Here is a 27,877-nt window from a genome sequence, read left to right as displayed (position 1 = left end):
AAAGTTAAGAAAAAGGTTGCCATTAGTCATCTAAAAGAATAAACAAGTGAGAATGACTCATAAGTCTTTGAGAAATCATACCAGTGTAAAAGGATGTACCCTACCAGTTATAACATCACAACATTTTATAACATTATAAACTTGCAGAAGTTTACAGGTTTGGGTAGAAGCATGGGGACAACTAAGGCTTCCCTCATAGCTCAGTTGGTTAAGAACCTGCCTGCAATCCAGGAAACCTCGGTTTGATTCCTGGGTCGGGAAGATCCCCTGGAGAAGGGATAGGCTACCCACTCCGGTATTCTTGGGCTTCCCTTGTGGCTTAGCTCGTAAAGAATCCACCTGCAATGTGGGACACCTGGGTTCGATCCCTGGGTTGGGAAAATCCTCTGGAGAAGGGAAAGACTACCCACTCCAGTGTTCTGGCCTGGAGAAATATAGTCCATGGGGTTGCAAAGAGTCGGACACAACTGAGCGACTTTCACTTTCACCTTTGCCAAATGATAGCCAGATGAAGTAAGGAAAAAACTAAAAATCAACCTATAGGCAGAATTGAAATAGAATGGTGCTTTTGTTAATATGTTTTAGGAGATGGGTAGTAGGAATCACTGGACTTATAAAGAGGAAAAACCACAAAGAATCAACATATGTGACTGCATATATGCTAAAAACTTCTACATTGAAAGCTGTTATGGTTTAAATCTGTTGCCCTGCATCATCCTATCTTACATGCATTGTGGATTAATTGTTTTTAAATATAGTATTATTTATAGATGTATTAGAATAAACCTGGCTCGGCTTCATAGAAAAAAAAAACAAAACCTGTTTTATGCAACTTAGATTAGTGAGAAAAACTTGGATTCCCTGGTCGATAAATTACATATTTCAAACAACTAAAAAAAGCCTACATTAGTTAATAAATGAATATTAAGCCTGGTGGTAATAAAACACTGAAGGTTAATATGATTATATTTCCTGAGTCTCAAAAGTAGCCGGGATTAAAAAAATACCAAAGATTTAATTCAAATTATTTATCCAGTCATTTTTCACACACGGGAGCATGTATGTGTGTGCCATTCTTGCTGTTTGCATTCTGTCCAGTTGTTTAGAGTTCCTGACCTTCAAAGGTCTGTATATTTTGAGAAAAGGGAATTATAAATTACTTTGATTTTATATTTTTGTGTTTAGATATATCCTTCGGAGTTTGGAAAGGAGAGGATGAAGGAAGAGCATGTTCAAGGACCAGTGGAGTTATTAAGCATTCCTGAAGATGCTCCTGAAAAGGACTGGTATTAAACACTCTGGAAAAAAAAAAACTACATATGAGTTTGTATCACTAATTCAGAATTCTGGTCACTTTCATAGTTGGAACTAAAGTTTATATTTGTGCCATTCATGGTTAAAACAGGTTGCAAAGAATGTTAAAGTCTGCCAGAAGTGGCACACTATTCCAAACACATTTTCTGTATATATTTATATTTCTGTATTCATGAAAGTAATTATTGCAGTTTTGAAAAACACTTCATGGTTAAACCTGAATCAGTAAGTTTTGCTTTTTTTCTTAGATGTTGATTTCTATGTAAAGGGCATTGAAATTATTTACCTCCAAGTTATATAGTTTTTCTTAGTTAAATAGAAAAATACAAGAATGCAAGAATAATAAAGTTCTTAATCATCATCATGTAGAGAAATAAACTTTAAGTAGTTTTGAATCCACTAGGTGGAGCTATATGTGCATGTAATAAAAATTGGTGGCAAATTTTTATTTGCCTGATGAAGACCCTCAAAGAATATGCTGTAGTTAAGTAAGTTGAACTTAAATACCATTTAGTCTTGACAACACATGAATAAAGTTTTATAAGATCAGGTATTTGTTTATAATAAAAGCTAGTGCTTTTCTAGCATATGTTATACTACAGTGGTCCTCTTCAGTGGATTTACTTGAGAAAGCCATATATGGTAATAAAACAAACAAACAAAAAATAATCTATTCTAACAATTAAAATTAGAGGTAGCCACATGTAATTCTTGCTTCCGTTTTCTAAATACAAAATTCCAGTCAAAATCCCTAGTCTGTACCTTGTCAAAATAATAAATTGTGCTTAAGTATTTAATGTTAGGCAAGAAGGCTATTCATAAAGGAAGATGGATTATAATAAAAGCCAGTTTGTAATATGTTTTTTTTTGGAACAATTACATTTCTTTTTTACAAGGAGAGAGGTATTTGTGTTCCTGTTTAAGTAAGCCTAATGAGTTTTTCCTCCTTTTTAGGGCCTCTAGAGAAAAACTGAGAGATTATCAATTCAAACGACTGAAATACTATTATGCAGTAGTAGACTGTGATTCTCCTGAAACAGCCGCTAAAATTTATGAGGATTGTGATGGCCTGGAATTCGAAAGCAGTTGTTCGTTTGTAGATCTAAGGTAACTAGTGTGTGGTACCAGTGTAACCTTCTAGCACAGTGTGACTGTGAGAACTAAGAGGTTAGAATTGGCAGTGCTCGCTGTTGTTCCATTTTCTAAGAGGACTTCTCGCTTTCAGCAGAGTGCTCTCATAGAACATCACTCTTAAGAAAGAAAACTGAAATGAGAAAATGCTAAGTATTAGATAGAAGTCACCTCACATTTATGTCCTTTCAGGTATGTCAGATGTGTTCTAATGGTGGGTTTTATGTAATATTTCTTGGCAACTGTCTTTTAGAACTAGGAACCAGAGTGAAGTAACTTTATCTAAAGCATTGAGGTGGAGGCAAGGGAATTTGCTAATAGACTAGTGTCTCTCGATCTGTGCTGTCTAGTACAGTAGCCAGTAATCATGTCTGGCTTATTTACATTTAATTAAAAACTTAAAATTTTTAAATTCATTTGCTTAGTCACACTAAACACATTTCAAGTACTTAATGGCCACATGTTGGGCAGAACAGAAACAGAACTTTGATGACATCATCATAGAAAGTTCGATTGGACAGTGCTGATGAGTAGATGGTCCTGCTGGCCTTGTCTTCAGACTTGGGCATTATTTCCACCATGTGCTCAGGCTTCACTGACCCAAGCTGAAAAACCTTAGGTGGTTGGGAATGTCTGTTCCAAGGAAACCAGGAAGCTAAACTTGTACCATTTTATCATTGGCCTACTTCTTTGAACCCAGTAAACCATTCTACTATGACACTGTCAGTAGAAATCATTTTTTTTTTTAAGATTTTTAATTTTAAATTAAGTATCAGTATATTAAGGCTTCTCTGGTGGCTCAGACAGTAAAGAGTCTGCTTGCAGTGCAGGAGACCTGGGGTCAATCCCTGCGTCAGGAAGATCCCCTGGAGTAGGGAAATGGCAACCCACTCCAGTATTCTTGCCTGGAGAGTTGCATGGACAGAAGATCCTGGCAGCTTACAGCCCGTGGGGTCACAAAGAGTTGGACACAACTAAGCAACTAATACGTAGACACATCAATATATTAAGAGCGTGCTTCACAATCATTGACTCTTTTCTTTTTTTTCTTTTTTGTTTTCTCCTCTACCTCTTGAACCTCCCTCTTGCTAGAAATCACTTCTTGGTATCCAAGTTTGTTAGAGGCTTTCTTGTCAAGATGAAATATTTTAGGGGAAAAAAAATGCATCAGTTGATACTCACTGACTTTCATACATCAAAAGCATTCTGACTCATAGAAAAATACAAATAAAATTTTTTGAATTGATAGTTTGGGGTAAGATTTTAGCATGCTTGAGTATATAGCAAGAAGGGCCTATCTCATCAAACAAGCTGTTTCCTTCTCTTTTTAATAATTTCAAAAGGAGGTGCTTGTTTTAAATGTATTCATTATATTCACTAAACATTGGAATGTCAAACTGCCTGTCATGAGTTCATGTTTACATGTTCTTCTCAGGATCATTTTCTTTCTTTTCCTTTTTGGGACATTTCCATGCAGTGTTAGAATAACCTTTGGCAGTACCTAGAAAATAAGATCAGTGACCATGGAAAAAACTTACATCCCCTGTTTTATTTTGTCATATATAACTTCATAAAAGAAAGTTGAGTTTTCTGCTGCTATCCTATTATATAGGGAACTCTATTCATCAGCCTCAAAATCATGCCTATTGACAGCGTTTAAAATATTGATCTCAGATGTTTATGTTTCTTCTACTAATTCTGTGCATAAGTATATGTGGTGGAGGATATTCTGTAGACCTAATAAACCTTCATTTTTCATTCCTTCCCTCAAATATCATTTTTGGTGCAATATATAGCTCATGCTTTTTTGGGTGTGTGGAAATAAAATTTATAAAAATGACAAAACCTAAATATAATAACCATGGATCATTTCTCTTTGCTTTTTTCCTCCCATTCATTAGCCTGATGGCTAAGAATTGTCACAGTTACAGTAACTAATTTACATTTAACTGCTATTATTTGTGACAAATTGTAAGATAATATTAAGATTTTTAGTGTTGAAGAATCAGCCTTAAGCTTTTCATTATTTCAGTGATATCTTGTTTGTATGATACTTTATTTTCAGAGTACTTCCCCATTAATAATTCTGTCTGATCTTCAGAATATCATGAAGCAAGTCAGTGACTATGTTATCAGGAATCTAGGTCTTTTTGAAGCATGAGGGACTCATGTGTGTTTACACCAGACTCATATTAACTGACTCTTAATGCAGGGTTTCTACCTACAGAGTTCACTTAGATTTAGTGGAATTACAGATTTATAGCTTATGAACTTCAGAAGTTTTGTGCCAAGATTATTTCTAACATTGTTTACTTCATCTGCATGTGTGTTCTGTAGAACCTCTATGTGGTATGTATGTATAAACCATATTTAATTAGAAGACAGTCTCAACTCTGGTTGTTTATCACTGCAGCATATGTTTAAATGAATTCATTTTTTTCCTTTGTTTCTTAGGTTTATACCAGATGATATTACTTTTGATGATGAGCCCAAGGATGTAGCCTCAGAAGTGGATTTAACAGCATACAAACCAAAATATTTCACATCTGCTGCAATGGGAACATCAACGGTATTTCTTCACTTTAGAAAGTGTATAGCTGGACTCCGTTGCTTTAAGAAAAGACTGTTATTTACTTATAGCATCTTTAGAAATGGAAAGTATTCAAAGTTTTAATGCATAAGTACAAATAGAAATGAAACACAGGTGTATTTGCATTTTTATCTACCCCATCTATTTGAACCTGTTTCCAGATTTTTGTTATGCCTTTAAGCCTGAGTCAATTACCTACAAATGTTTCTTTTTTCTCTTCTGTCTTTCCTATACAGTCTTACTTAACCAGATTCTTTAATAAGTAATATGTCAGTTATTAGTATCCTACAGAGTAGGGGGAATGAGCTAACATTACTTCAAATCATAGTTAGAAGCAGTGGAGATTTAAAATAGGAACACATTTTTTTCTGCAGATATGACCCCAAATTGTAAAAACAATTGAAGTAGAACAATTCTGGACTACTCGATGTCACGTTAATGTTTAGTAACAAACAGCCAGCAGATTTTTATTGAATTAGTTTGTTACTTGGCTGCCTCGCCTGTCTGCTCTCCTGCCCCATGTGCCTCTGACCCACAGCTGAGCCCTGCAGCAGCCACGCGGGCTCTCGCTGCCTCTCGCTGCCTCTCCTGTGCTCCTCTGAGGCCAGCCCGGGGCAGAGAGCTGCTGTGTCTGCCACCCTCAGCCTGCGGGTACCGTGTGGCCTTGATTAGTCACTGAGGGTAGGGAAACCCCACCAGTATGCAGTAAGTGAGGTCTGAAAGATTCAGTCCCATCAAACCTAGGATCATGTTATTTTCAAGCCTGAAAAATAGGCAGGCCTGTCCAGTCAGCCAGTCTGGAGTTCCTATGGCCTGGCTGTATCATCCACATCTGTCTCAGTTCAGAAGTGATTTTGTGGTTATCAGCTCAGTCTTAATTATCAGAATGGGAATAATTCTGAATTGTGGAACTAGCTGTAATTTCTCCAACAATGGCAGTTATTTTAAGGATTGGATTGGATGTTTTAGTTAATCAGAACTCCTTTTGTTCTGATCTGGGGAGGTTAGCCTGAAGGGAAAAAAAGTAAGGATGCGGGACCCGCCCTCTGATGGAGATTAAATCTCTAACAAGACTCTGAGAATGGGGGCTTTGTAGAAGACAGGAGTATGTCACCAGACTGATCATATTATAGATAAATTCCTGTGTCATGAGGGTTTCCTGTACTTTAAACCAGTAAATGCCTTTCAGTGGCTTTTAATCTCTTTTGGAAAAAGGACCACACTGAGATTGTTCTAAAAGCTTTATCAGGAAGTTTCAGTTTTTAGACCTCTTGAAATGCCTAGAACTCTAGGTGAAAAACATGTTTGACTCATTCATCATAATGTTAACTTTTTCACTAGTGCGCTTTCTTATTTTCACCACAGTCAGTCCATATACTGATGAATTTTTACTCCCAGTAATGAAGTGCCTTGCATATAGTAGAGAGTTCGGATAACAGCACAGGTTAATTGAAATGGTTCCCTTTCCACAGGTAGAAACTTTTGCCTTAACCATGTTATATGTTATTGATTTTAGTGTGTCTTCATTAGTTTACTGTTAAACATCCACGTTAACAATAAGTGTTCTTTACAAGTTTGGGTTGCTGACATTTCCATTTTTATTTGTTATTTTTACTTATTCGTTGGTGGAAGGTGGAGATCACTTGGGATGAGACTGATCATGAAAGAATTACAACACTCAACAGGAAATTTAAAAAGGAAGAGCTTTTGGACATGGATTTTCAAGCCTATTTAGCTTCTTCCAGTGAAGATGAAGAGGAAATAGAAGAAGAACCGCAAGGTATTTGTTTGTCTTTTGGTGTTCTACTTTTGTAAATATTTGAATACTTAATCTAGACTTACTAATGACAATATGTCTTTGGCAGTAGCTTGAAAGAGAGTATCTAATCCTTAAATTGTCTGTGAAGTATGCTTACATGTGCAGTATTGTATATACTGGTAGATAGTCATTGAAATATTTTATTTAGAGATATTTTCTTAGCCTGAATTTCTTCAACCAAAGACACTTTTTTTAAAACCCTAACTTCACAAAAAAAGGGTCTGGTCTTTTAGACTACACATGATTCTTACAGTTATGCAATCACCTAAACTAGTAAAATGCATTATTACCATCCCTTTTTTAAACTAAGAGTTTTTGGATTATTTTTTACATACCATTTTTCTGCTCAGTTTACAAAATAGACTCTGTCTGTTCATTTAGTGATCATCCTAGAAACCATGACTTGCATCCTTATTAAAGTTGAATACTAATTAACATTTTTACCCTCCTAGAGAGTACAAGGAATCTTAAAAGAACTTCCATGCTGTTCTGTGTACTCTGCTTTTTAAGTCCCATAGTACATTAATGTTACTGTTTTGTTTACATTTACTCACATTTTCCCTACTTCTTTTGCTCCTTGTTCTTTTCTAAATCTCATACTTCTGTTTGGGATCATTTTCTTTCTACCTTAAGTATATCTGTGGTAATTTCCAAAATTGAGTTTTAGTTTAGTCTAAAAATGTCCTTATTTTGCCTTTATGAATATATTTTCATGATTAAAAAAAAAATTCTAGGTGGACAGTCCTCTTGTTCCCACATTGATAATAATATTCTGCTGGCTTCTGGTTTTGTTGGTTTTGAGACGTCAGCTGTCACTCTACTTTCTTCAGTCTTTTGAAGGGTGTCTGGATTTTATTCTCTGTTTTTAAAAGTTTTCTCTTTCCTTTTGTCTTTCTGCTGTTTTAATATGAACTAAGAATAGATTTTTTAAATTTATTATGCTTGGAGTTTGTTGGGTTTCTTGAATTTGTGGCATGGTATCTTTTAATCAGTTTTGAAATATTCTCAGCCATTATCTATTCAGGCGTTTCTTTTACCTTCTCTGGGACTCCAATTAAATATATATTATATCTTTTCACTGTAGCTTCCATGTTGTTTCTCTCCTATATTTTTTTATCTACTGTCTTTCTATGCTAGTCTACTGCTGGTTGATCCTTTCCCTGGAGTATATCTTTCGGGGTCCCTCCTAAATATGGGGTACTAGTTGGTTCTTTAACTTTTGTTTTGTTGGCCTGAGAGACTGCCAGAACTGTCGGTTAGCCTCAGGGCTATTTGTTTGGTAGACCAGTAGGTGCATTCAGGGCAATGGGGTCCTCTCAATAATGATCATCTACTCCTTAATTCTGATTTGGTAATCCTTTGCAAATTTGTCAGTTCTTTGAAGTTTTCTTTTTTCTTTTTAAAATAACTTTGAGGCTTGGGTTAGATTTTCTTTGCCCCAGTGCCTTTCTTTTCATAGCTGTGAAATGGGGATCATGATAGTACCTGCTCGTGTTTGAAAAGATTGAGATAACATATATAAAGTCTTAGCATACTACCTCATATCATATATTTTTACTTCTAAAACTTTAAGGATTAATTGGGCTTTTTGTTTGAAATGTACTAATTAAGTTTTTAAAAACATGCATTTTTCTTCAGTATTTTAATTGATTGCAAGCTTACCTTAATCTATAATTTAGTACCTCTGATAGATGCATTAGTATATTTGAATGCTTTGAAGTTACTGGATGTTCCTGTTGTAGTTTATAAGAGATTACACCAGGGCTTCTTACTGTTAGAATTTTTTTTCACTCCTTATATAGAATTAAGTCTTTCACAAAGTATTGTCCTTAAATTGGGAGAAAACAGACTTACATGAGTTAACCCACATTTTAGAGCTTCAGAAAGTAAAATTTTAGTACTGGAAAAAATCAATTTAAAGTAGGCCATCAGAGACTTACCACTAAAATTTCAACCTGGAAGCAGCTTGCTTCTAATTATGTTTTCAGAAGTAAGCTTTTAATAGAAAGAAATACATTGCCATTTTGTTAATGCGTTCCTGATGTTTTATCCATTGAATTACGGGATACATGACAGAATTCCATCCAACATTATTATTGTGGCATAAAGCACAAACAGGAAAAAAATGAATTTCAGCTGTTCAAGTGAAAATGTAAAAGTGTGATAGGATGGAAGGAATGTTGTGGAGTATTTTTTATTCATTCAGAGGGAAAAAAACCTATAAAAACATTTATTTAACCAATTTTTTTCACATCACCTTTTGAAGATGTAAGGACAATCTATTAACATTGATGTTTCACAGCTAAATGCTTAATAATATTGGATGTATTTAGTGACCAGTTAGCTATAGCTCATAGAAGAGAGGGTCTTCTGTAAATTTCCCTTTACTGAGGACATTTACTCAATTCAGTTAGTCTGTATGTTTTGCATTAAAACCTAAGTTCTTAATTTATGTTTTTGACATGGAGAATTACAGTGGAAATACAGAGCAAACAAACTTTTTACGTATTAGTTTTCTTTGGTATTTGTTGCCCATGAATTTTACACTGTTCCTTTGTATTATGATTATTTTTATAAAATTAGGAAATGGAAATGTGAAGCTTTTCCACATGGGAAAATTAATTGCACAAACTTCTAATTTGTTCATTTTTATTCTATATGTGCTAATGAGACCCTGAGAGTAGGCATGCTTGCTCATTATCACGTGGAAAGGACTTGTTATTCTTTGTTTTAGATAACAGGAAACTTCCTTTATCTGTGTCATCAGTATGAACAGCTAAATCCATGTATCAGATGCATCCCAACACTACTCCAGCTCCTTTTATTGACCATACATGTGTTAGATGGTAGGAGACATAAAGGGGGAAGAAATGCCATTCCTGCTATCTTGCTTATAGGGTGGAGAAATTCAAGGGTGTTACATGACTACAGGATTATATTGAGTACGAATTTTAATAAAAACAGAGATTCCCAAGTATACTTTTATCACTGTACTAACTTACATTGCAGCTGATTTTTATTGTAAATAAGATTTAAGTCATTTAATTCATTTGTGTTAAGTTTAAGTCTGATTTTGATATTCTCTTGTTATAGTGTATCTGACAGCTTTGAGAAGAGTGCTGCAGTGACTAAGATTGAACAGTGAAGTTAGAAGTGAAATTTTTTCTGTATATTAAGTGAAATTGATTTTTTTGTTAGGTGATGATGGAGTCAGTGTAGAAGAAGATGGGAAAACAAAAAAAGGTCAGAAGGATGATGAAGAACAAATTGCTAAATATAGGCAACTCTTACAAGTTATTCAAGACAAAGAAAAGAAAGGCAAAGAAAATGATATGGAAATGGAAATTAAGTGGGTTCCAGGTAAGAATTAGATACTAACCAAATGTTCACTGTTTTCCTTCATTTGGGGACATCAGATAATAAAAGAAGATCAACTCTTTGGAAACATTAACTTAAAAAAAAAATCACATTTTCAGGAATGTTTTCATGAGGAAGTTAATATGATATTTGCATACATCATTTAATTCACTTTGGGACTACTGTTTTAGACTCTTGCCGGCTTATTCTTGGTTTCTTTAATTTACTCACTATAAATTACCCATTTATGAAAATAGGCCTTTTCTAGGCTTGATTCCAGTGTTCTCAGAATATAGAAACTTGATTCCAGGCACCATGTATTCTAAAGTCATTAAACTTCTTTTCAAAATATGTAATTCGTAAGTGGATTTTTCTCTACTAACCACTAGTAGACTTTACTTAGTGAGGATTCACTAACACAAAATATGTAATATGTAGTTTTCCATCTCAATTAACTCAGTTTTTAAATATTGTTGGATAGTCCAAGAAGTATAGCATTATGATTTTTATAACTGCCTTGAAGGATTCAGGAACTTTTTAGAGTAGTAAAATACTACTACGATAATAATTAAAACTTTGTCAAAGCTAAACCAAGGTAAGAGGATAAATGAGGGTTGTTTTCTAACATAGGTATTTTTTCTTAACAGTCCTGGGCAAATCAGCATGTATCTTTGTGAATAATACTGTTTTTGCAAATTACTGCTTTTTATATATATCTTAAAGATAAATATGAGTTTTAGCAATGATTCGATTATTTTAGCCTCAGTTTGTCTCAATGAAAGAATACTGTTAATAACACCATTGCTTAAAAGTTAAGTGTTCTGTGTTCATTTATTTCTGTTTCTTACAACTCATTTGTTTTTGCACTGAGAGTAAAATGTCTGTTTTCATAGATTGTTTTCATGGAGCGGGGAGACTAGCATATTTTGATATGCTAGTAAATTTATAGTATAGTAAATTTATCAGGATGGCCATATGTCTCCTACATGTTCTGTAAGAATTTGGTGCTGTGTTTTAACCCATGTGTTTTAAATGTTTGGCTTTTGCGAGAAGTGGTGGAAAGAAAAAGTGAAGTTTAGTGGTGTTAGCATATGCACAGTGGCTAAGGGAACACAGTTAATTTAGCCTGGAGAGGAAAAATCTAAAGTGACTTAATATTTTCAAGTACTTGCATGATAAGTATGTAAATGAAGATTTAATCTCAGTTCCTACCTCAGAAGTCAGTGTTTGACCAGTGGGTAAAAGTTGAATGAAAGGTTTCAGTGTAGTATAAAGAGGAATTCTCTGTATTGTTAGAATTGTTCAGTAAAAAACACAGAGGCTGCCTTAAGGGGTTGAGTATCCTTTGTCAGTAAGTTTCACAATAAGGCAGTATGAACCTACCACTCAGAGATGTGTGAAGAAATTTTTTAATTGAGGTCCTTGGGTTAATGATTCAAAGAAATGTTGGAGTCTATCTTTTAAATCAAATATGTTGGAATTGTAGCTTAATTCTAACCTTAGGATGAGCTTGTTGAATGAAGATGTTTTAAATTGAGATATTCAGGTGACAATATAAGAAAGATTTAAAATAAATTTGATTGAAAAGTTTTCTATTAAATATTTTACAGAGATATTGAGTGAACCAGATCTAACTTTTGTGTTTATTAATATAGTTTATATAGTGAAAAATACCAGAAAGTGATGCATAGGAAGATTTAAACAGTACAGTTTTCCTAGGATAAAACTCACTTAGTCATGGTGCATTATCCTTCTTTTTATTCCTAGACTCGGTTTAATAATGTTTTGTTAAAGATTTTTGCACCTGTGTTAATGAGGAATACTTGCCTATAGTTTCGATTTCTTGCAGTGTCCTTAGCTTTTGGTATCAGGGTAATGCTGACCTCATGTAATAAATTAGCCACTGTTCCCTCTGATATTTAGCAGTACATTTTTATCTTGACTTTGCTATTTGTGGATGTGATATTAATGTCATGTAAAATATTTTGAAATACAAAATGAAAAATTATCATCTGTAATTCCATTTCCCTTATTCAGCCACTGAGTGATTAGGTAGATTGTGGTTTAATTTATCATTTCTCTATTGGTGAATATTAAATCATATTTTAATCATATTTCTAATCTTTCACTTCAGTAGGCCCATGGCATTGAAAAGAAATGTTATCTAAGGCTGTTACAAATCCCAAAGCCAAAAATATCAGTACTTTCTTAGATCTCTTCACTTTCATCACCAGCCAGGTAATTGGCTTACTCCTTTAGGGTCTTTTACTTATAAAAACAGTTTTTTAACAAAGATGCTCCTCCTCCCTCCCCAGCCCCCTGTTTTAGAAATGTCAGTGCCTGTGAGAACCCGCAGAGGCCACAAAGAGAAGCTAATCCTGGCAGGCAGACTCACTCAGCAGTCAGTAACACGGCTTCCTCACTCACATAGCACCTTGACATATGCTGTGGATCAACCTGTGGTTCTCTCACAGGCTGTTGGAACTACCAGTTTCCAAGCCTCAAAATTTAAATCTCAGATGCCAAGCATCTAGAATGTTATAAATAATCTATAGCTTTTTCCATATTTTGAATTATTTTCATAGGATAGCTTCCCAGAAATGGAATTACTAGGAAAGGACACAGACACTTTTTGTGTCTTGTGATTATTGCCAAATGCTTTCCAAAGGGGTTGTACCAGTTTTTAGAGCCTTCAACAATGATGATAGCGCCAGTTTCATGGAATTATCATCAACATTCACAATATAATTTTTGCTCTTAGTTGAATGAAGGAAAATTGATATTCTGCTGTATAATGCATTTTTTTAAAGTCTTTACAGTATTTTTTGAAGGCCCCATATGGGGTATTATTAACCTGTAGATCCTTGGTGTGGTTGTGCACACAAGTAAGTGTGTGCATTTTCTGTGTGTGTGTGAATGTAAGGGATCTGTTACACACTGACATGTTAGATGAGACAAATGAACTTCTCTTTCAGGATCTCAGTTTACTTATTTGGAAAGTGGGACTAATAATACCTTTCTGGCTTAATGAGGTATTATAAATGTACTTTCGTAGTACACACAGTACTATTCATGTCATAGGTGTATTTGTTGAATTTGTCTTAAGGAATGTATGTTCCCAGTAATAATTACCCTGAACCACGGAACTTTTTTGATGTTATACTTCATTAAACCACAGAGGGTCAGTATAAGATTGTACTTTATCACGCATCAGTTTTTCTGTGACTTGAATTTCCCAAATATTAAACTCTTTAGAAAAATAATAAGTACTCTTAATAATCACTAACACTTGTTAGAGTATGGCTTAGCTTGATTTAAAAAAAAAAAATTTAAAATGTTTAAACTTCCTGTCTTTTTACATTGGATTGCACAATATAATGGGCTTCCCAGGTGGCGCTAGTGGTAAAGAACCTACGTGCCAATGCAGGAGACATAAGACACGCAGGTTCAATCCCTAGGTCAGGAAGATCCCCTGGAATAGGGCATGGCAACCCACTCCAGTATTCTTGCCTGGAGAATCCCATGGACAGAGGAGCATGGTGGGCTCTGGTGCAAAGGGTTGCAAAAGAGTTGGACACAACTGAATTGACTTAGCACGCATGCAGTATAGTAACATTAGGAGTTTTAATTCCTTAAGAGTAAGATTAAGAGGGGCAGATAATAGGTACATGGGTGTAATAACTAGAATGAACTATTCTTTCTGTTGATATTTTAGTTCCTCATGGAAACATGAGAATACAATGTTATAATGTTATAAATAATTTAAAATGTTAAATTATAAGATTTTTAAGGAAATCTGTAATTCATTGTTTTGATGTGGGGTATTGTTTCCCATCTCAGTGTGTGGCTATTAAAAGAAAAGTATCCTATCTGACTCATTTTGTTGAGTAGAGAAGGTGACATGTAATTAGCATATTGAGGCTTCATTAATGAACTTGCCTCATTGGGGCATATGTGATATACATATAAGTGGAGCATAATGAGTTTTATCTCATATAAATATATAATAACCTCTCCTGTATTAATAGTTCAGTTAATCTGTGTGATAAATTTTTGTTGTAGATAATGCAAGCTGTATATTTTGACCTTTGGCATTTCATCCAGAATATGAACAGACGTGTTCATAATGACCTGTTTCTTTGTCTATCATCTTAAAGGAGATTGTTATTGTTGTTTAATCGCTGAGTCGTGTTCAACTTTTTTGCAACCCCAGGTGCCTGTAGCCTGCCAGGCACCTCTGTCCATGGGATTTCCCAGGCAAGAATACTGGCAAGTTCCAGGTGCCATTTGCTTCTCCAAGGGATCTTCCCGACCCAGGGATCGAACTTGTGTATGTTGCATTGGCAGGCAGCTTCTTTACCACCGAGCCACCTGGGAAGCCAGTATGTTAGTGCTCACCTATTGCTAAGCATTCACTCTTATTTGGCCTAGATTGACAGGGACATAGATGTTTGCAAGACTAGGCATGTGTGTGTGCTCACTCACTCAGTCACATCCGACTCTTTGCAGCCCCATCGACTGTAGCCCGCCAGGCTTCTCCGTCTATAGAATTTTCCAGGCAAGAAATACTGAAGTGGGTTGACATTTCCTCCTTCAGACAGTCTTCCCAAACAAGGGATCAAACCTGTGTTTCTGCGTCTCTTGCATTGACAGGTGGAGTCTTTACCACTGAGCCCCCTGGGAGTCCCTAAAGGAGATTAGATTAAATGTCCTCTGTTTCTTAGTTACCTGGTGATTAATGTGCACTGGTGAAAGGACATCTAATCTTTTTTCTATTCAGCATCTTTCCATGCCTAAGTTTTCCTTCAAATACTTATTAAGCATATGCCAAGAACCATTCTAGATACCATGTGAGCAAAACACACAAATCCTTGACTTCTTAAAGCCTAGATTCTGGTTAAGGGGAGACAGATAAGTCTTTAGTAGGAAAATATTTAGAAAATAGAAGGCTTCCCAGGGGCTCTGCGGTAAAGAATCTGCTGGCCGATGGAGGAGACACAGGTTTGATCCTTCAGTTGGGAAGATCCTTTGGAGAAGGAAATGGCAACCCACTCCAGTATTTCTTGCCTGGGAAATCCCATAGACAGAGGAGCCTGGTGGGCTACATACCATGGGGTCACGAAGAGTCAAAAATGACTGAGCAGCTAAACAGCAGCAAAAGGAAGTAGAGGTCGGGGGTGAACCGTGAGAGGAGAGTGTGCATGTGGAGGGGCGACAAGTGCCCGGCTTTGCAGCTGTGGCTTGTCTGTTGTGTTTGAGGAGCACGTGGAGAGCAGTGTGACCGCAGTGAGGGCGTGCGGAGAGAACAGTGGGCGCGCTCAGAGATAACAGGGCCGGGTCAGAAGGTCTTGCAGGCCAGTTTTCGCCTTGGACGTCTTCACCGAGTGGTATGAGAAGCAACTGGAGTCTTTCAGCTAAGGAGCAGTAAGATCTGACTTGGGTTTTTTCCCAACGTTATTGAGATATAATAGATATATGTTACTTTGTGAGTTTAAGGTGTACATCATATATCTTTGTTTCTGATATCTGTTCTTTATCCTTCGTACTTCCTTTTCCCCATCTTTATCCTGTCTCCCTTTCTGTATTCAGTGACTCAATGGGAAGCGTAAACACACTGTAGCTATGGTGTTATTCATTCTTTATTTAGAAATAAAATGTTTTTGAATTGTTGGGCATTCATTTTACTAGGCAGTCCGGCTTCAAACAGTTTTATTTTCAGACTTCTCAAAACCTGTTCACTATTTACTTTTGGCTATGTGTCTATTTCCATTTATTGCCAGTATATCCATTATTTGAGATATAGTCACAAAAAAATGTTTTTTTGGTCAGAACTTTTAAAATGACCAGATGTTTAAAATTTTGAGTTCATTGTAGAGGAGAGCATTAAATGGAAAACTGAACTTCAAATAAGCTGAAAAGAGTTTGCATTTTGCTTCATATTTTGGTCATGGGGAGGAAACCAGTTTGCAGTGCACTGTTGTTACTTGGCCACAGCTAGTAGATGGCTCGGATTTTAAAACTGAGGTGTACACTCCTGTAAATCATCCAGTTAACAGATTGCCTGTAAGGGCCTTGTAAGGTAATAAGCTGAAACTTTTTACTGTGCAAAAAGGAAAAAAAAAACCCAATAAACATTTGAATCATTTGTGGAATGTGTCGTAAAAATGAGAAGCAGCTAGAGTTATCTAAAAAAACAGTGCTAGCACATTTTCTCCGTAGAGTTGCCAGTAAATTTCTTAGAATTTCCTGGATTATTTTAAAGATAATTTTCTCTGTTAAGATTTAATTTTTTTTTAAGTTTTTCAGGAAGCTTTAAAAAAAAATCTAAAGCAAAACTGAAGATATTTTTATAATAACACTATTTTCAGAAAGTGCTCAAGATTCTCATATGTTTAGAAGTTTCAGGTTAACTGGTCTGCTATTTTAGGATCCCAGTTAAGCATGTAAATCAGTAAGGGCCTCTGGTTGCCAGCACCTCGGCCATTGCTTTTCATGTGGTCCTTCCCTCTGCATGTGTATCACGTCAGTTGCGCTGTTTGCATCTGCAGCCACAACTTCCAGACAGTAGTACTTTTTTGGACTTTGCCTTAGATTTACAATCTGCCTGAAGTGAGTTCAAGAGCAGAGAGTGTGTTTCATGTATTGTTTTCCCACAGCCCACAGCTATGCCGATTTGTTTGAAGTTGTGAATTCTTTGGTCTTTAAAGCAGAGCTTTTGCTTTTTCTGTTTGAGGTTGTCCCACATCATCATTCTATATCCTAACTGCCTGGCTAGCAAACTGTCATTTTTCTCACACATGTTCCATATGTTATTTTGACAGAATTCACTCAGACTGCTTTCAGCAGTTTCATTATTGCTCTTCTTTTCTTTTTTTCCCCCTATAATTGAAAAGCCATATATCCTTATGCTACTTTAACACATTTGGTTTTTCCCCCAATTTTTTTGTGATAAAATACACATAGCATAAACTTTGCCATCTTAGGTGTGTTTAAGTGGATAGTTCAGTGGTATTAAGAACATTCATACTATTGTGCAGCCATCATGACCATCCATTTCCAGAAGCATTTATGAAACTACATCTCTATATCCATTAAACAACTCTTCATTGGCCCTCCTCCAACCCCTGGAAACCACCATTCTACTTTCTGTCTCTTTGATTTTGGCTCCTGTAAATATCTCATATAAATGGAATCATAAAGTATTTATCTTTCTGTCACTGGCTTATTTCAGTTAGCAGAATGTCCTCAAGGTTCATCCGTGCTGTGGTATAAGTCTGAATTTCCTTCCTTCCTTCCTTCCTTAAGGCTGAATAATATCCCATGGCATGTATGTATGTGCGTACGCTTTGCTTTTCCAATTCATCCATTGATGGACTGGATGCTGTCCAACCATCTCATCCTCTGTCACTCCTTTTTCTTCCTGCCCTCAATCTTTCCCAGCATCAGAGTCTTTTTCCAATGAATCAGCTCTTCATGTCAGGTGGCCAGAATAATTAGAATGTCAGCATCAGTCCTTCCAATGAATAATTAGGGTTGATTTCCTTTAGGATTGACTGATTTTATCTCCTTGCAGTCCAAGGGACTCTCAACAGTGTTCTCCACCACAATTCACCAAGATCTAAGCATCGTCAGCTTAGATTGTCATTAAGTATATTTCACTGTAGGTCACTGTTACTCCTTCTTTATGTGGAGGCATAGAGAGATTTAAAAGTGTTTTTAAAGTAATTTATTTGGATGCATAATTTTGAGCCAGAAGCACAGACTTCTCAGCGTGAGGGAACATTTTGGTCCACGGCCAGGATCACATGTGTGATGATGTCTAAGAAGCCTGTCTTCTGAGAAGCCTTCTTCTGTTTAGTAACCTGTTCTGAAGGTTTCAAAAAAAAGGGGCAAGGGAAAACTTTTGCATATTTGCGTTGAACACTGCAGGTTTCTAGGCATACATGTTGTTAATTAGTGTTCCAAAATTCTGATATCTTTTTGAACCCAAAGAATGCTTGACCTGTCATAAATTAGTAGATTTCTGTCAATAGTGAATCCCTAAGAATTGCAACAGTGCTTGCTTATAAAAGCAGCTATGGATATAAATTGAAGTCCTAAATTTTCTAAATTTTCATGTTACTTTCATTCTCTGTTAACTCTTACTCTGTAATTTTTTCAATGTTGCAGTAGAGGACATTGCCAGTGAAATAAGATCTGGGGTAATTGCAAATATTAGGAACCTTGAAAGAGTAAACCTTAAATGATACTCTGCTTCAGAGATTCCCATCCAACATACCACCTGTGAGTTACTGATTTGCCCAAGTATTGATCCCTTTCTCCTTGAGGCCAGCCAGAGGCCCCAGCTTTGTTTCCTTCTCTGGTTGTCTCCTCCGTTTACTCCGGTGTACCCTACAACGTTATTTTTTATATCTATCATCATAGGGAAAAGGTTGGGAATACACTGCTTTCCTAATAGTTATTTGGGAAGTCTTTTTAACAGTAGTCTGGTCAGGATTACAGTTTACTTATATAAACTCATCCCAGTAATGGTAGAAGAAAATTCTTAAGAGTTCAGCAGCAAGAAAAATCTAGCTTGTTAAATGCTACTGAGGTCAAAGTGCTTTTCATTTCTTTTCATTTTTCTTAAAGACGAGGTTTTTTGGTTTAATTGATTTAGAAATGCTCTTTTGGTTGTACTGCAGCCTCAAAATGCCCTTATGTTAGTAGCTTCTATAGTCTCTCCCAGGGAGGAAAACAGACACCTGAGTTTCAGGCCACTAGTTGATAGGTGGGTTTTTAAAGAAAGTGTATAGATTGGGACCTTCTTATAATGAAGTTTGGGATAACAGTAGTTTACTATGATCATGGAAAGAGCACAGAGGGCTTACATCAGAAAATCTGAGTTTAAGTACCTATTATTTTGAGGGGAATTAGATGACAAAGGTTAGTGAAAGCCAGTTTATCAGCACATAGTTGTCAAAGAGTGAACATTCACACAAGCACAGCCTTTTTTTACACTTTATTGTGGTGAAGAAGAACACAGACACAGACGCTAAACACAGTGTATGTATACAATTTAAAGGAAAACAAGTAAATGAATATCTGTGTGCCCAGCTTAAGAAAGAACATCACCAATGTCTGCAGTCCCTGTTACACCCTCCTCCTTCCCCCAGAAGAAAATGTGAAGCTACATTCCATGTTAATCATTCCCCTTTTCTATATAATAGTCTTACCACTCATGTATGTATCCTAAAGTCTTTATTTAGTTTTATTAATTTTGAAGTTGATAAAAGTATCCTCTATGTATTCTTCTGTCATTTCTTTTTGCTCTTAACATTTTATTTTTGAGAGTTATCCATAACCCATATGTGAGTACATGGTCCATTAATTTTCACTGCTACATAAAATTCCCTTATAGATATATCATATCTGTTCTGTTGCTGGCTGTTGTGGTATTTTGCTCTTATAAGCAGTGTCTTTGTGAATATTCTTGGACTTGTCACCAAGGTATATATAGAACTTCTTGGATATGTGTCAGATTTCTTGGTTGTATAGCACACTCACAGTTACCTTAACAAGGTCATGCTGGGTTGTTTTCCTGGGTGCTTGTGGCATTTCACTCTAACTGGTAGTGTGAGTTCACACAGCTCTTCATCCTCGCTGTTAACTGATAATTGCCGGGTGACTTTTTGCCGGTTGCGTCTGTAAGTGACGGTGTTCATTATGGTTTTAGTTTGTATGTTAGGCTCAAGCTTAGCTGGGCTCCTGCTGTGTGTGCCGCCCTCCTCTCTATAGCACTAACAAAACGGACGAAGACCTAGGCCTTTGTGGAGTCCTCCATTCTGGTGTGTGCGTTGAGGGAGAGAGGGGAGGAAGGGAATTAGTAAACTAGTAAATGGTTAAAATAATCAGATGGTGGTTAAGAGCTATGGAAGCAAAAGGATAAGACCTGGGTAGGGCGTAGGAAGTTCAGGGGTGGGAGTGGGCAGCAGTGTAAACAGGACGGTCAGGGAAGGCTTCATTGAGAAAATGACATTTGTACAAAAGTATGTGGTACCTTCTGTGTTATCCTGGGAAAGGACATTTCAGGCAGGGGAAGCAGTAAATGCAAAAACCCTGAGGGGAAAGCATTTCTGATTTGTTCAGGAATAATGAGGCAGAATGAGCCAGGGAGTGGATAGTAGTAGAAGGTGAAGGCAGAGAGGTGGCCAGATCACAAAGGGCCTCTGATGGTCTTTAGCTTGTACTGGAAAGGTAATGGGAAATGGAGATGTATGGCCTGACATGTTTTTAAAGGATTGGTCAGACATTTGGCTAATTACTAATGAAAAAAGCATTTTTTTCCTGCTTTCTTATCTGTGAAATATCTATTCATGTCTTTTGATGTCATTTTTAATCTAATGTTCTTTGTGCTTTAGTGATTCTTAGGAGTTCTTCCTGTATTTGGCATTCTTCTATATTTTGGGCTCATCTTTTATCAGCCGTATATTTTGCACATAACTTTTTCTAGTTGGTGATTTTCCTTTTTATTCCCTCTATAATGTTCTTTGAAGAACAAAAGTGGTATAGGCAAATATACTAAATGTGTCCTTTTATTCTTATGAACCTCTAGTTCATGTGAGTTCATTAATTACAGTCTTTGGATTAGGACACTCTTACCATTGATCCAGCATGACTCTCTTTTATTTATTTTTAGTAAATAATAAGTGAAAACACTACAAAAACTAGAATTGTGCAACAACTTAAATCCATCCATTTGATCTCTCCTGCTTCTCGTTACCTAAGAGTAACCATCATCCAGATTTCAGCATCCACTCTTTTGCTCTCCATTGTATATGTTTTCATCTCATTTATTAAGTATTTCTAAAAAGTATGGGTGCATATAAAGAAGGAAGTACTGATGCATGCTATAAAGTGAATGAACCTTGAAAGTATTGTGCTAAGTAAAAGAAGCCAGTCACAAAATGGCACGTATTTTATATTAAATATCCAGCACAAACCATAGAGAAAAGAAATAGATTAGTGGTTGAGGGGTGGGCAGTGTTGAAGTGTCTTGAATGCTTCAACTGAAGAGAGGAACTTGAACACTTCAACCTGATGGAACCTGAGGAGAGAAAGGTTCCTTTTTGAGAAGAATTAAATGTTCTAAAATTGACTGTGGTGATGGTTGCACATATCTGTGAATGCACTAACAACCATCAAATTATATTCTTTAAATGGCTGAATTCTGTGGTAAAGCTCTTAACTTTATTAACATTGGTGTGGAGGGTGGATTTGTATCATTTGGGACTGATTTTTTACTTTTAAGTGCTTGATTCATCAATAGTTGATTTTTTTTTTTATGGTATAAGGTAGGAATTCAATTTCAACTTCTTTTGCATGGCAGAGCTTTTTAATTCTTCTTATAGAATAAATCTCTCCTTACCCCCAGAACTCGGATGTACCACCTCTGTCAGATACCAGAGTTTCAAACCTGTAAGGATCTATTGATTGGGTCCCTGATTTATTGGTCAGTAAGTTACTCCTCCTAACCCTGGGCCACTAACACTTTCTAAAACCAGATAGAGAGCTTTACTGATTCATATATCCACCCTTGCCCTCGGCCAGCTGGTGACTGTTCTCTGAAGAAACCGAATGCCCCCACCACCATGAGCAACTTGAAAGTGCTTGAAAGTGCTGCCTTGTGCAGACCCTTCAGGGGAGAGCCAGGTTTCAGTTAGGGCAGGAAGATGAAGAAAAGGTTCAGAGATGCAGTGGTGGGTTTTTGCTGATGATGTCCATGGATTCCGGAGAACTTAGTGATGGAGAATTGAAGGGAGAAGGAGATGTGACAGAGGAGTGGGTGTGTGGGTGACCTCTAGATTAGACCGTGGCGAGGCTGCGAGTGTCGAGGGTTAGGGAGGGAAGACTGTCTGCTGTTGCCATGGATGCACCAGCCTTGCTGTTCAGTCGCTCAGTCGTGTCTGACTCTCTGCGGCCCCATGGACTGCGCACGCCAGGCTTCCTGTCCCTCACCATCTCCTGGAGTTTGCTCAAACTCATGTCCATCAAGTCAGTGATGCCGTCCAACCATCTCATCCTCTGTTGTCCCCTTCTCCTGCCTTCAGTCTTTCCCAGCATTGGGGCTTTTCCCAGTGAGTCAGCTCTTTGCATCAGGTGGCCAAAGTATTGGAGCTTCAGCTCAGCATCAGGCCTTCCAATGAATATTAAGGGTTGATTTTCTTTAAGATTGACTGGTTTGGTGTCCTTGCAGTCCAAGGGACTCTCAAGAGTCCTCCAGCACCACAGTTTGAAGGCATCAATTCTTCGGTGCTTAGCCTTTTTTATTGTCCAGCTCTCACATCCATACATGATTACTGGAAAAGCCATAGCTTTGACTATATGCCAACCTAGTCACCACTTAAGCCTTTTCTAGGGAGGGGCATAGTTACTTTACATTCAGGGCTTCCCCTTGACTCCTCTTGATGTGAGTTTACAAGTGAGGCCAGTGTAACTAAAGAATATGCTGTTTTAATCCCAGGGCCCAGGGGCCCACTTCTGAACCCTGTCATGGAAAGAGTTGACCTTATTCCACAGTGCTGTCTTTGTCCCTGGCTTTTAAAATACTTTAGTTAGTATTCTAGAGTTTCACCATGGTATATATCTAGGTCATTTTTTGCTTGGTAGCTTTAATCTTGCTTATTATTAACTGGATACCCAGAATTCTGAAGATCAGTAACTCCCCATTCATTTAAACATTCCAAAAACGTCTCAGCCCTTTTCTCTTAAAATATTACCTATCCGTCATCTTTATTTTCTCCTTCTGAGAATCCCATTTGATATGTGTGGTACTTTCTCATTCTGAATCTAACTCATAGTTTCCATATCTTTGAGTGTGTTGTGCAGCGTGCTAGGTAATTTCTTTTCTTTCTTTCAGTTCATTAATTTTTTCTTTACCTCTGTCTGCTATTTATCTTGGTTGACTTTATAATTTCAGTTGCTTTTCATTTCTGGAAGTTTTTTCCTTCCTCTAATCTGTCTTATACCTTTAATAATCTTATCTTTTAATTTCTTTTGTTTCTCTAAAATGTGCTGACTTTATATTCTGTATAATTCCAAAACCTTTAGTCTTTGTAGGTCTGACTTATTTTGTTTCAGTTTACTCTGGTTCATATTGAATTTTGATTATGATCTCATTGTTCTTGGATCTTTCTTTACCTATGGGAATTCTCAGAGGCCTGAGTCAAAAGAACATGCTTCTTTTAGAGAGTATTTGCCAGGTACCTAAGGGCACTCCCAATCCTGGACCAATTGAAACCAAATTTTTGGATTAGGGTTTTGGAGCCGCACAAATGGTGTGAATCCTAGCCACAAACCCATGGATGTGTGGGCCTGTGGTTATAAATTCTCTGAGGGAGAAAATATGTTTTTACTTCTTTTGTTCTGCCCGTGGCCAAAGCCAAGAAAGGCATGTATTCCTTCTAAACCATTGGAGGAGGAGCATCATCTCCTAAAGGACCCTGGCCTCGTGGTGGTGGTCTCTGCTGAGCCCTGCAATCAGATCGAGCTCCAAACTCAGTCCCCTGCCTCCTTGGCTAGCAGCCTGTTAAAACCCAAGATCCATGCTGAACCAGAGCAGATTAGTATATGTTCCCAAGGAAAATCCCTACTTCTAAGATAGTTAAACATTTCTCTTTGAGCTTTCTTATTTTGACTAGATTCCAAAAAATTCCCTTAGCTTCCTTATGTCTTAGCCATTCATTTAAGTTTTCATTTATTTCCTACCTTGTCTGTAAACATTATGTATATAAAGTGACAATAGAAAAATAGTTCTTCAGTCTTCTTTGCCACAAATTAAAGAGCAGAATGGCTTCATCAGACTTGGCCAGAGTTTTACTCTGTGAGTATTAAGGACAGCTTGCTATTATGTACATTGTGATCACAAGCTACTTGAAAGGCAAAGACAACATACAAATAAAGTACAGACAAATACAGGAAACAATAGCTTCCTAATGAAGCCCAAATGTCTTATATTTGAAGTCAGCTTCGTAAGAACATTTGATTCTAAGAAGCAGGGACAGCTCAGTTCACAGTGACATGAATATACTGGCAAATGGAAGACATCCTTCTATGGGAGAGTAAAAGGGGTTTCAGAAGAGGGTAGAGGATGATAAGCTCAAATTCAAGGCAAATGTAAACCAGTTGCTACCCACTGAAATGGCTTTTAGACAATGAACAACAATAAAAAGCCTTAACATTTATTCATTTAGTGCATATTTTGGAATGTCTTCTTTGACTACCTCATTGACTTTTTTAGGAGAAACAGAATTAAGTGTTATATGAGAAGCCTTCCCAGTCGAAATAGCTTACCTATACTACTCTCTTATCTTTATTATAACCGTGTTGTTTCCATGTAGTAGATGTAACAGTATTCTGAGAGTGTTAAGTGCATACAAAGAGCTTTTGTTGGCTCTGTCTGGCTGATTGTTAAATTCTGTTATTTACTATTGTTCCCAGGGCTAGTTGTTATTTTACTTTTTAATTTCATGAATTATTGCTCTCTGTCTGTAAGGTTGGGAACAAATTTGACTTATGTATCCTTTCAATTGCATTTGCATTCATTCAGCAGAGCATGTGCTATGTAGTAGGCCCTCCACTAGCATAGGGTTACCTTTGTTGGGGTAAAAATAAAAGCAAGCTGTAGCCTCTACCGTCACAGAGCTTGCAACCTAGTAAGGGAGATAGCCATTAATAATAGTTTTTTAAAAAATCACACAAATAAATGTAAAGTTACAACTGTGTTAAATAGAGCAGAATAAAAGAATATACTATAAGAGTTTAGGAGAAAAAGAGTTACAGAAGTTCAGATTATGAACCAAATTGTGAACAATGTTCTAAACAAATTCCTGTGATAAGCAAATCTTGAACCAAGTTGAAAACACTTCAAATCTTTATCTTTCTCATTACAAAGATTTGTAGTTTTGCATATCTGATACACTTGAAGGATAAGTAAATATCTCTCTCCCCCTACCATTGGAGAAAACTGACCAGTTTGAAGGGATATTTTTGATGTCGGTGTTCCTCAGGGCATGGTTGGTTATTTTCCTCTAAAAGCCCTTACACCCAGAGTGAATTCCTTGTTGGGAGCTCAGTTGGTGATGGTAGTTAGCTACATTTTAGAAGCTACTTTTGGAATTGAGTGTTACCATGGCCTCATTTAAACATACAACATACATAAATAAAGATTGAACCATAAGTGTTCATAAATATTTTCAGTGGATCCTGAGTTCTCACATACATTTTTTAAAAGTGCCAGTTTCAGCCTATATCAGAAATCTTAAAATATTTATTTTATTTCTATAAACAAAACCAACTATAGTACCTAGTTGAGTTATTATAAATTATTATTCATGTCCTGCCCTTTGAAGACTTTTCAAAATTTGAAATGAGCTAGGTCAGAAGAAATGTGTATTCTTATTTTAGTGGCTTTTGAAAGAATATTTGAAAGTATTTTTGTGTGTATGCAAACTGCCAAAATAATTCTGAATAAATTGCACTTAAATAATTATTGTTAAAATGGAGTCATCTGTGTTCATAGTTGGTTTTAAAGAGCTTCTCACCCCTTATTTGTAGGATTATTAATGTTATTTTTAACTAAGTCAACAGCCCTTGACTATATGCTTAAAACTTTTAAAAAACAAAGTTGCATAAAAGTAGACATTTATAATGAAATTGTTTTTCAGTCACATAGTGGCTGCTCTCAAATGAGGCTAAAACTGTCTGAAGAATGTTCTTGTGCTTATGCCAAGAAGCTTCTGGGATGGGCATATTTTTAAGAATTTAGAATATAAACAGCTGTGATCTGTGGCAAGAGATTTAAATGACCTCATGATGACAGCAAGAACAAAGCATTTTTGAGTTATCGTGGCGGTGTATTAGTTCATTGCAGCGTGTTTGTCCTTCTACTATTTTGGTGTATTAAGGGAGAGCCAGGCAAAAAATTTCAGACTAGATTTAACTAAAGATGCTATTTTTTTATTGTTATAAACAAACTAAATACCAGGAAAATATTTCCCAAGAATGATATTTCATGAATTATTCTAGAGCTGTAGCTCCTTAAAAAAAAAAAAAAAAATGCATGAACCGTTTCGGGATGAAGGCCATTTATTTAGATCCTAAAGTTTTGATTCATTTTCTGTTGGAGAGACTATGTTCCAAACATTAAAGATCAAACACTTGGCTTGAAATGAGAATTTTTTCTTCAAGACAGATCAATTAAGTGCTTAGTAAGTACTTACTATGTGTCTGGCGCTATGCTTAATATTATGGGATTCAAAAGAAGGTGACTTTAGCTGCCTTTGTTCTGGTTGAAAGAAAAGGCATACTCAGTTGAAATTGCCAAAGTAGGAAAGACATTATTATAATCAAGTACCAAATAAAATAATTCATAGTTTATGTGACACAAACATAGAAATACAGCCCTTCTTTTCAGAAGTGACTTCTAATCATTGTCAATAACAGTAGTTCTCAACTCAGAACCACTGAGTTGAGATTTTTCTCCCCAAGAGGACACTGGCAGTTCTGGAGAAATTTTTGATTTTCGTGGCTGGGGCTACTGGCTGCTAGTGTAGAGAGACCAGATACATTGCTTAACATCCAGCAGTGCACAGGATGGCCTTCACAACAGAGAATTATCTGGTCCAAAATGACAGTCACACTGAAATAAGAAACCTTCATGTAGCGCCTACAAGTGTTAGGGCCAGTAAGTCTTGAAGTTGGGAGACAGACTCCCGCCTTCCTCAAGACCTCTGTTGCCCCGTAGTACTGTTTGCCTGAGGCCTTTTGGGTCCTTCCACAGAAATGGGTGTTGAAGATCTATAAACTTCTGAACATTGTAGACAAGTTTTTCTAGCACAGTGTTTCAGAGATTCCATAGTTCTTACCAAACTATAAGGATATCCATGTCCCCCCAAAATGCCAGGACCCAGTCGTCACATTGGAGTAGTTCATAGAGATTGAGACCCATTAAACCAGTGGTCTAGTCGTGTAAAAGAAACACCTTCCTTAACATCATGCCAAGATAGGAGTAGAGTTTATGTTTCAAGGATTAAAATTAACCAGAGAATACATTTTGGTGGGGTGGGGGTGGGGGGACTCTAAATATATTGCTTAATTTAGTATTTTGGAGTAGTAAAATCTTTCTTCATGTTTGAGGAAACTGTAGTAGAATATCTTAAAGATTATTATTTAAACATATTTAATAACAGTACTGTGCATTTAGAATTTGAGACTGGACTGTGTGCTGACCCACAGGCATAACATATAAATTATTTTATTTTCCTATTTGAAATCAACTTGTTTTGTCAGGATTTGCTGCTTTCTCCCAAGTGAGTACCAGTGTTTACATTTCCTAAGGTGCTATGTATCTGTTGATTCAGTCAGAGATCTGGACATGTTTTCTACAGTTCACATTTCTCCTGAAAACTGCTTAGTAAAGTGAACTGTGTTTTTCTTAACAAGAAACATTTTTGAATTGAGAGTTGAGTTTCTGATTTGGCATCCCATAAATCAGAGAGTATTGTCATAAATCAGACATACCAGTAGTGTATCATGAAAGCTAATCTGAGTAACCTTGAGTATGCTTATACCTTAATGCTTTTCTAAGTTATAGAAATTTAGAAATTAAGTCTTGGTTTATAAGCCAG

The 27,877-nt window shown here is 36.4% G+C and overlaps 1 protein-coding gene across 1 annotated transcript in view; it reads left to right on the top strand.

The window, feature by feature from the left end:
* The window catches only part of ESF1 (ESF1 nucleolar pre-rRNA processing protein homolog), a 51,954-nt gene that overhangs the window by 6,893 nt on the left and 17,184 nt on the right, over positions 1-27,877 (top strand). Inside the window, exons 6-10 of the mRNA XM_061125962.1 lie at positions 1,186-1,286; positions 2,269-2,421; positions 4,900-5,014; positions 6,668-6,815; positions 10,053-10,214. Coding sequence (XP_060981945.1) covers positions 1,186-1,286; positions 2,269-2,421; positions 4,900-5,014; positions 6,668-6,815; positions 10,053-10,214 — 679 coding nt within the window. The remainder of the gene's footprint in view (positions 1-1,185; positions 1,287-2,268; positions 2,422-4,899; positions 5,015-6,667; positions 6,816-10,052; positions 10,215-27,877) is intronic.

The sequence above is a fragment of the Dama dama genome, chromosome 23, assembly GCF_033118175.1.
Source record: "Dama dama isolate Ldn47 chromosome 23, ASM3311817v1, whole genome shotgun sequence".
Taxonomy (NCBI): domain Eukaryota; kingdom Metazoa; phylum Chordata; class Mammalia; order Artiodactyla; family Cervidae; genus Dama; species Dama dama.
This window is presented reverse-complemented; position numbering and strand designations above follow the sequence as displayed.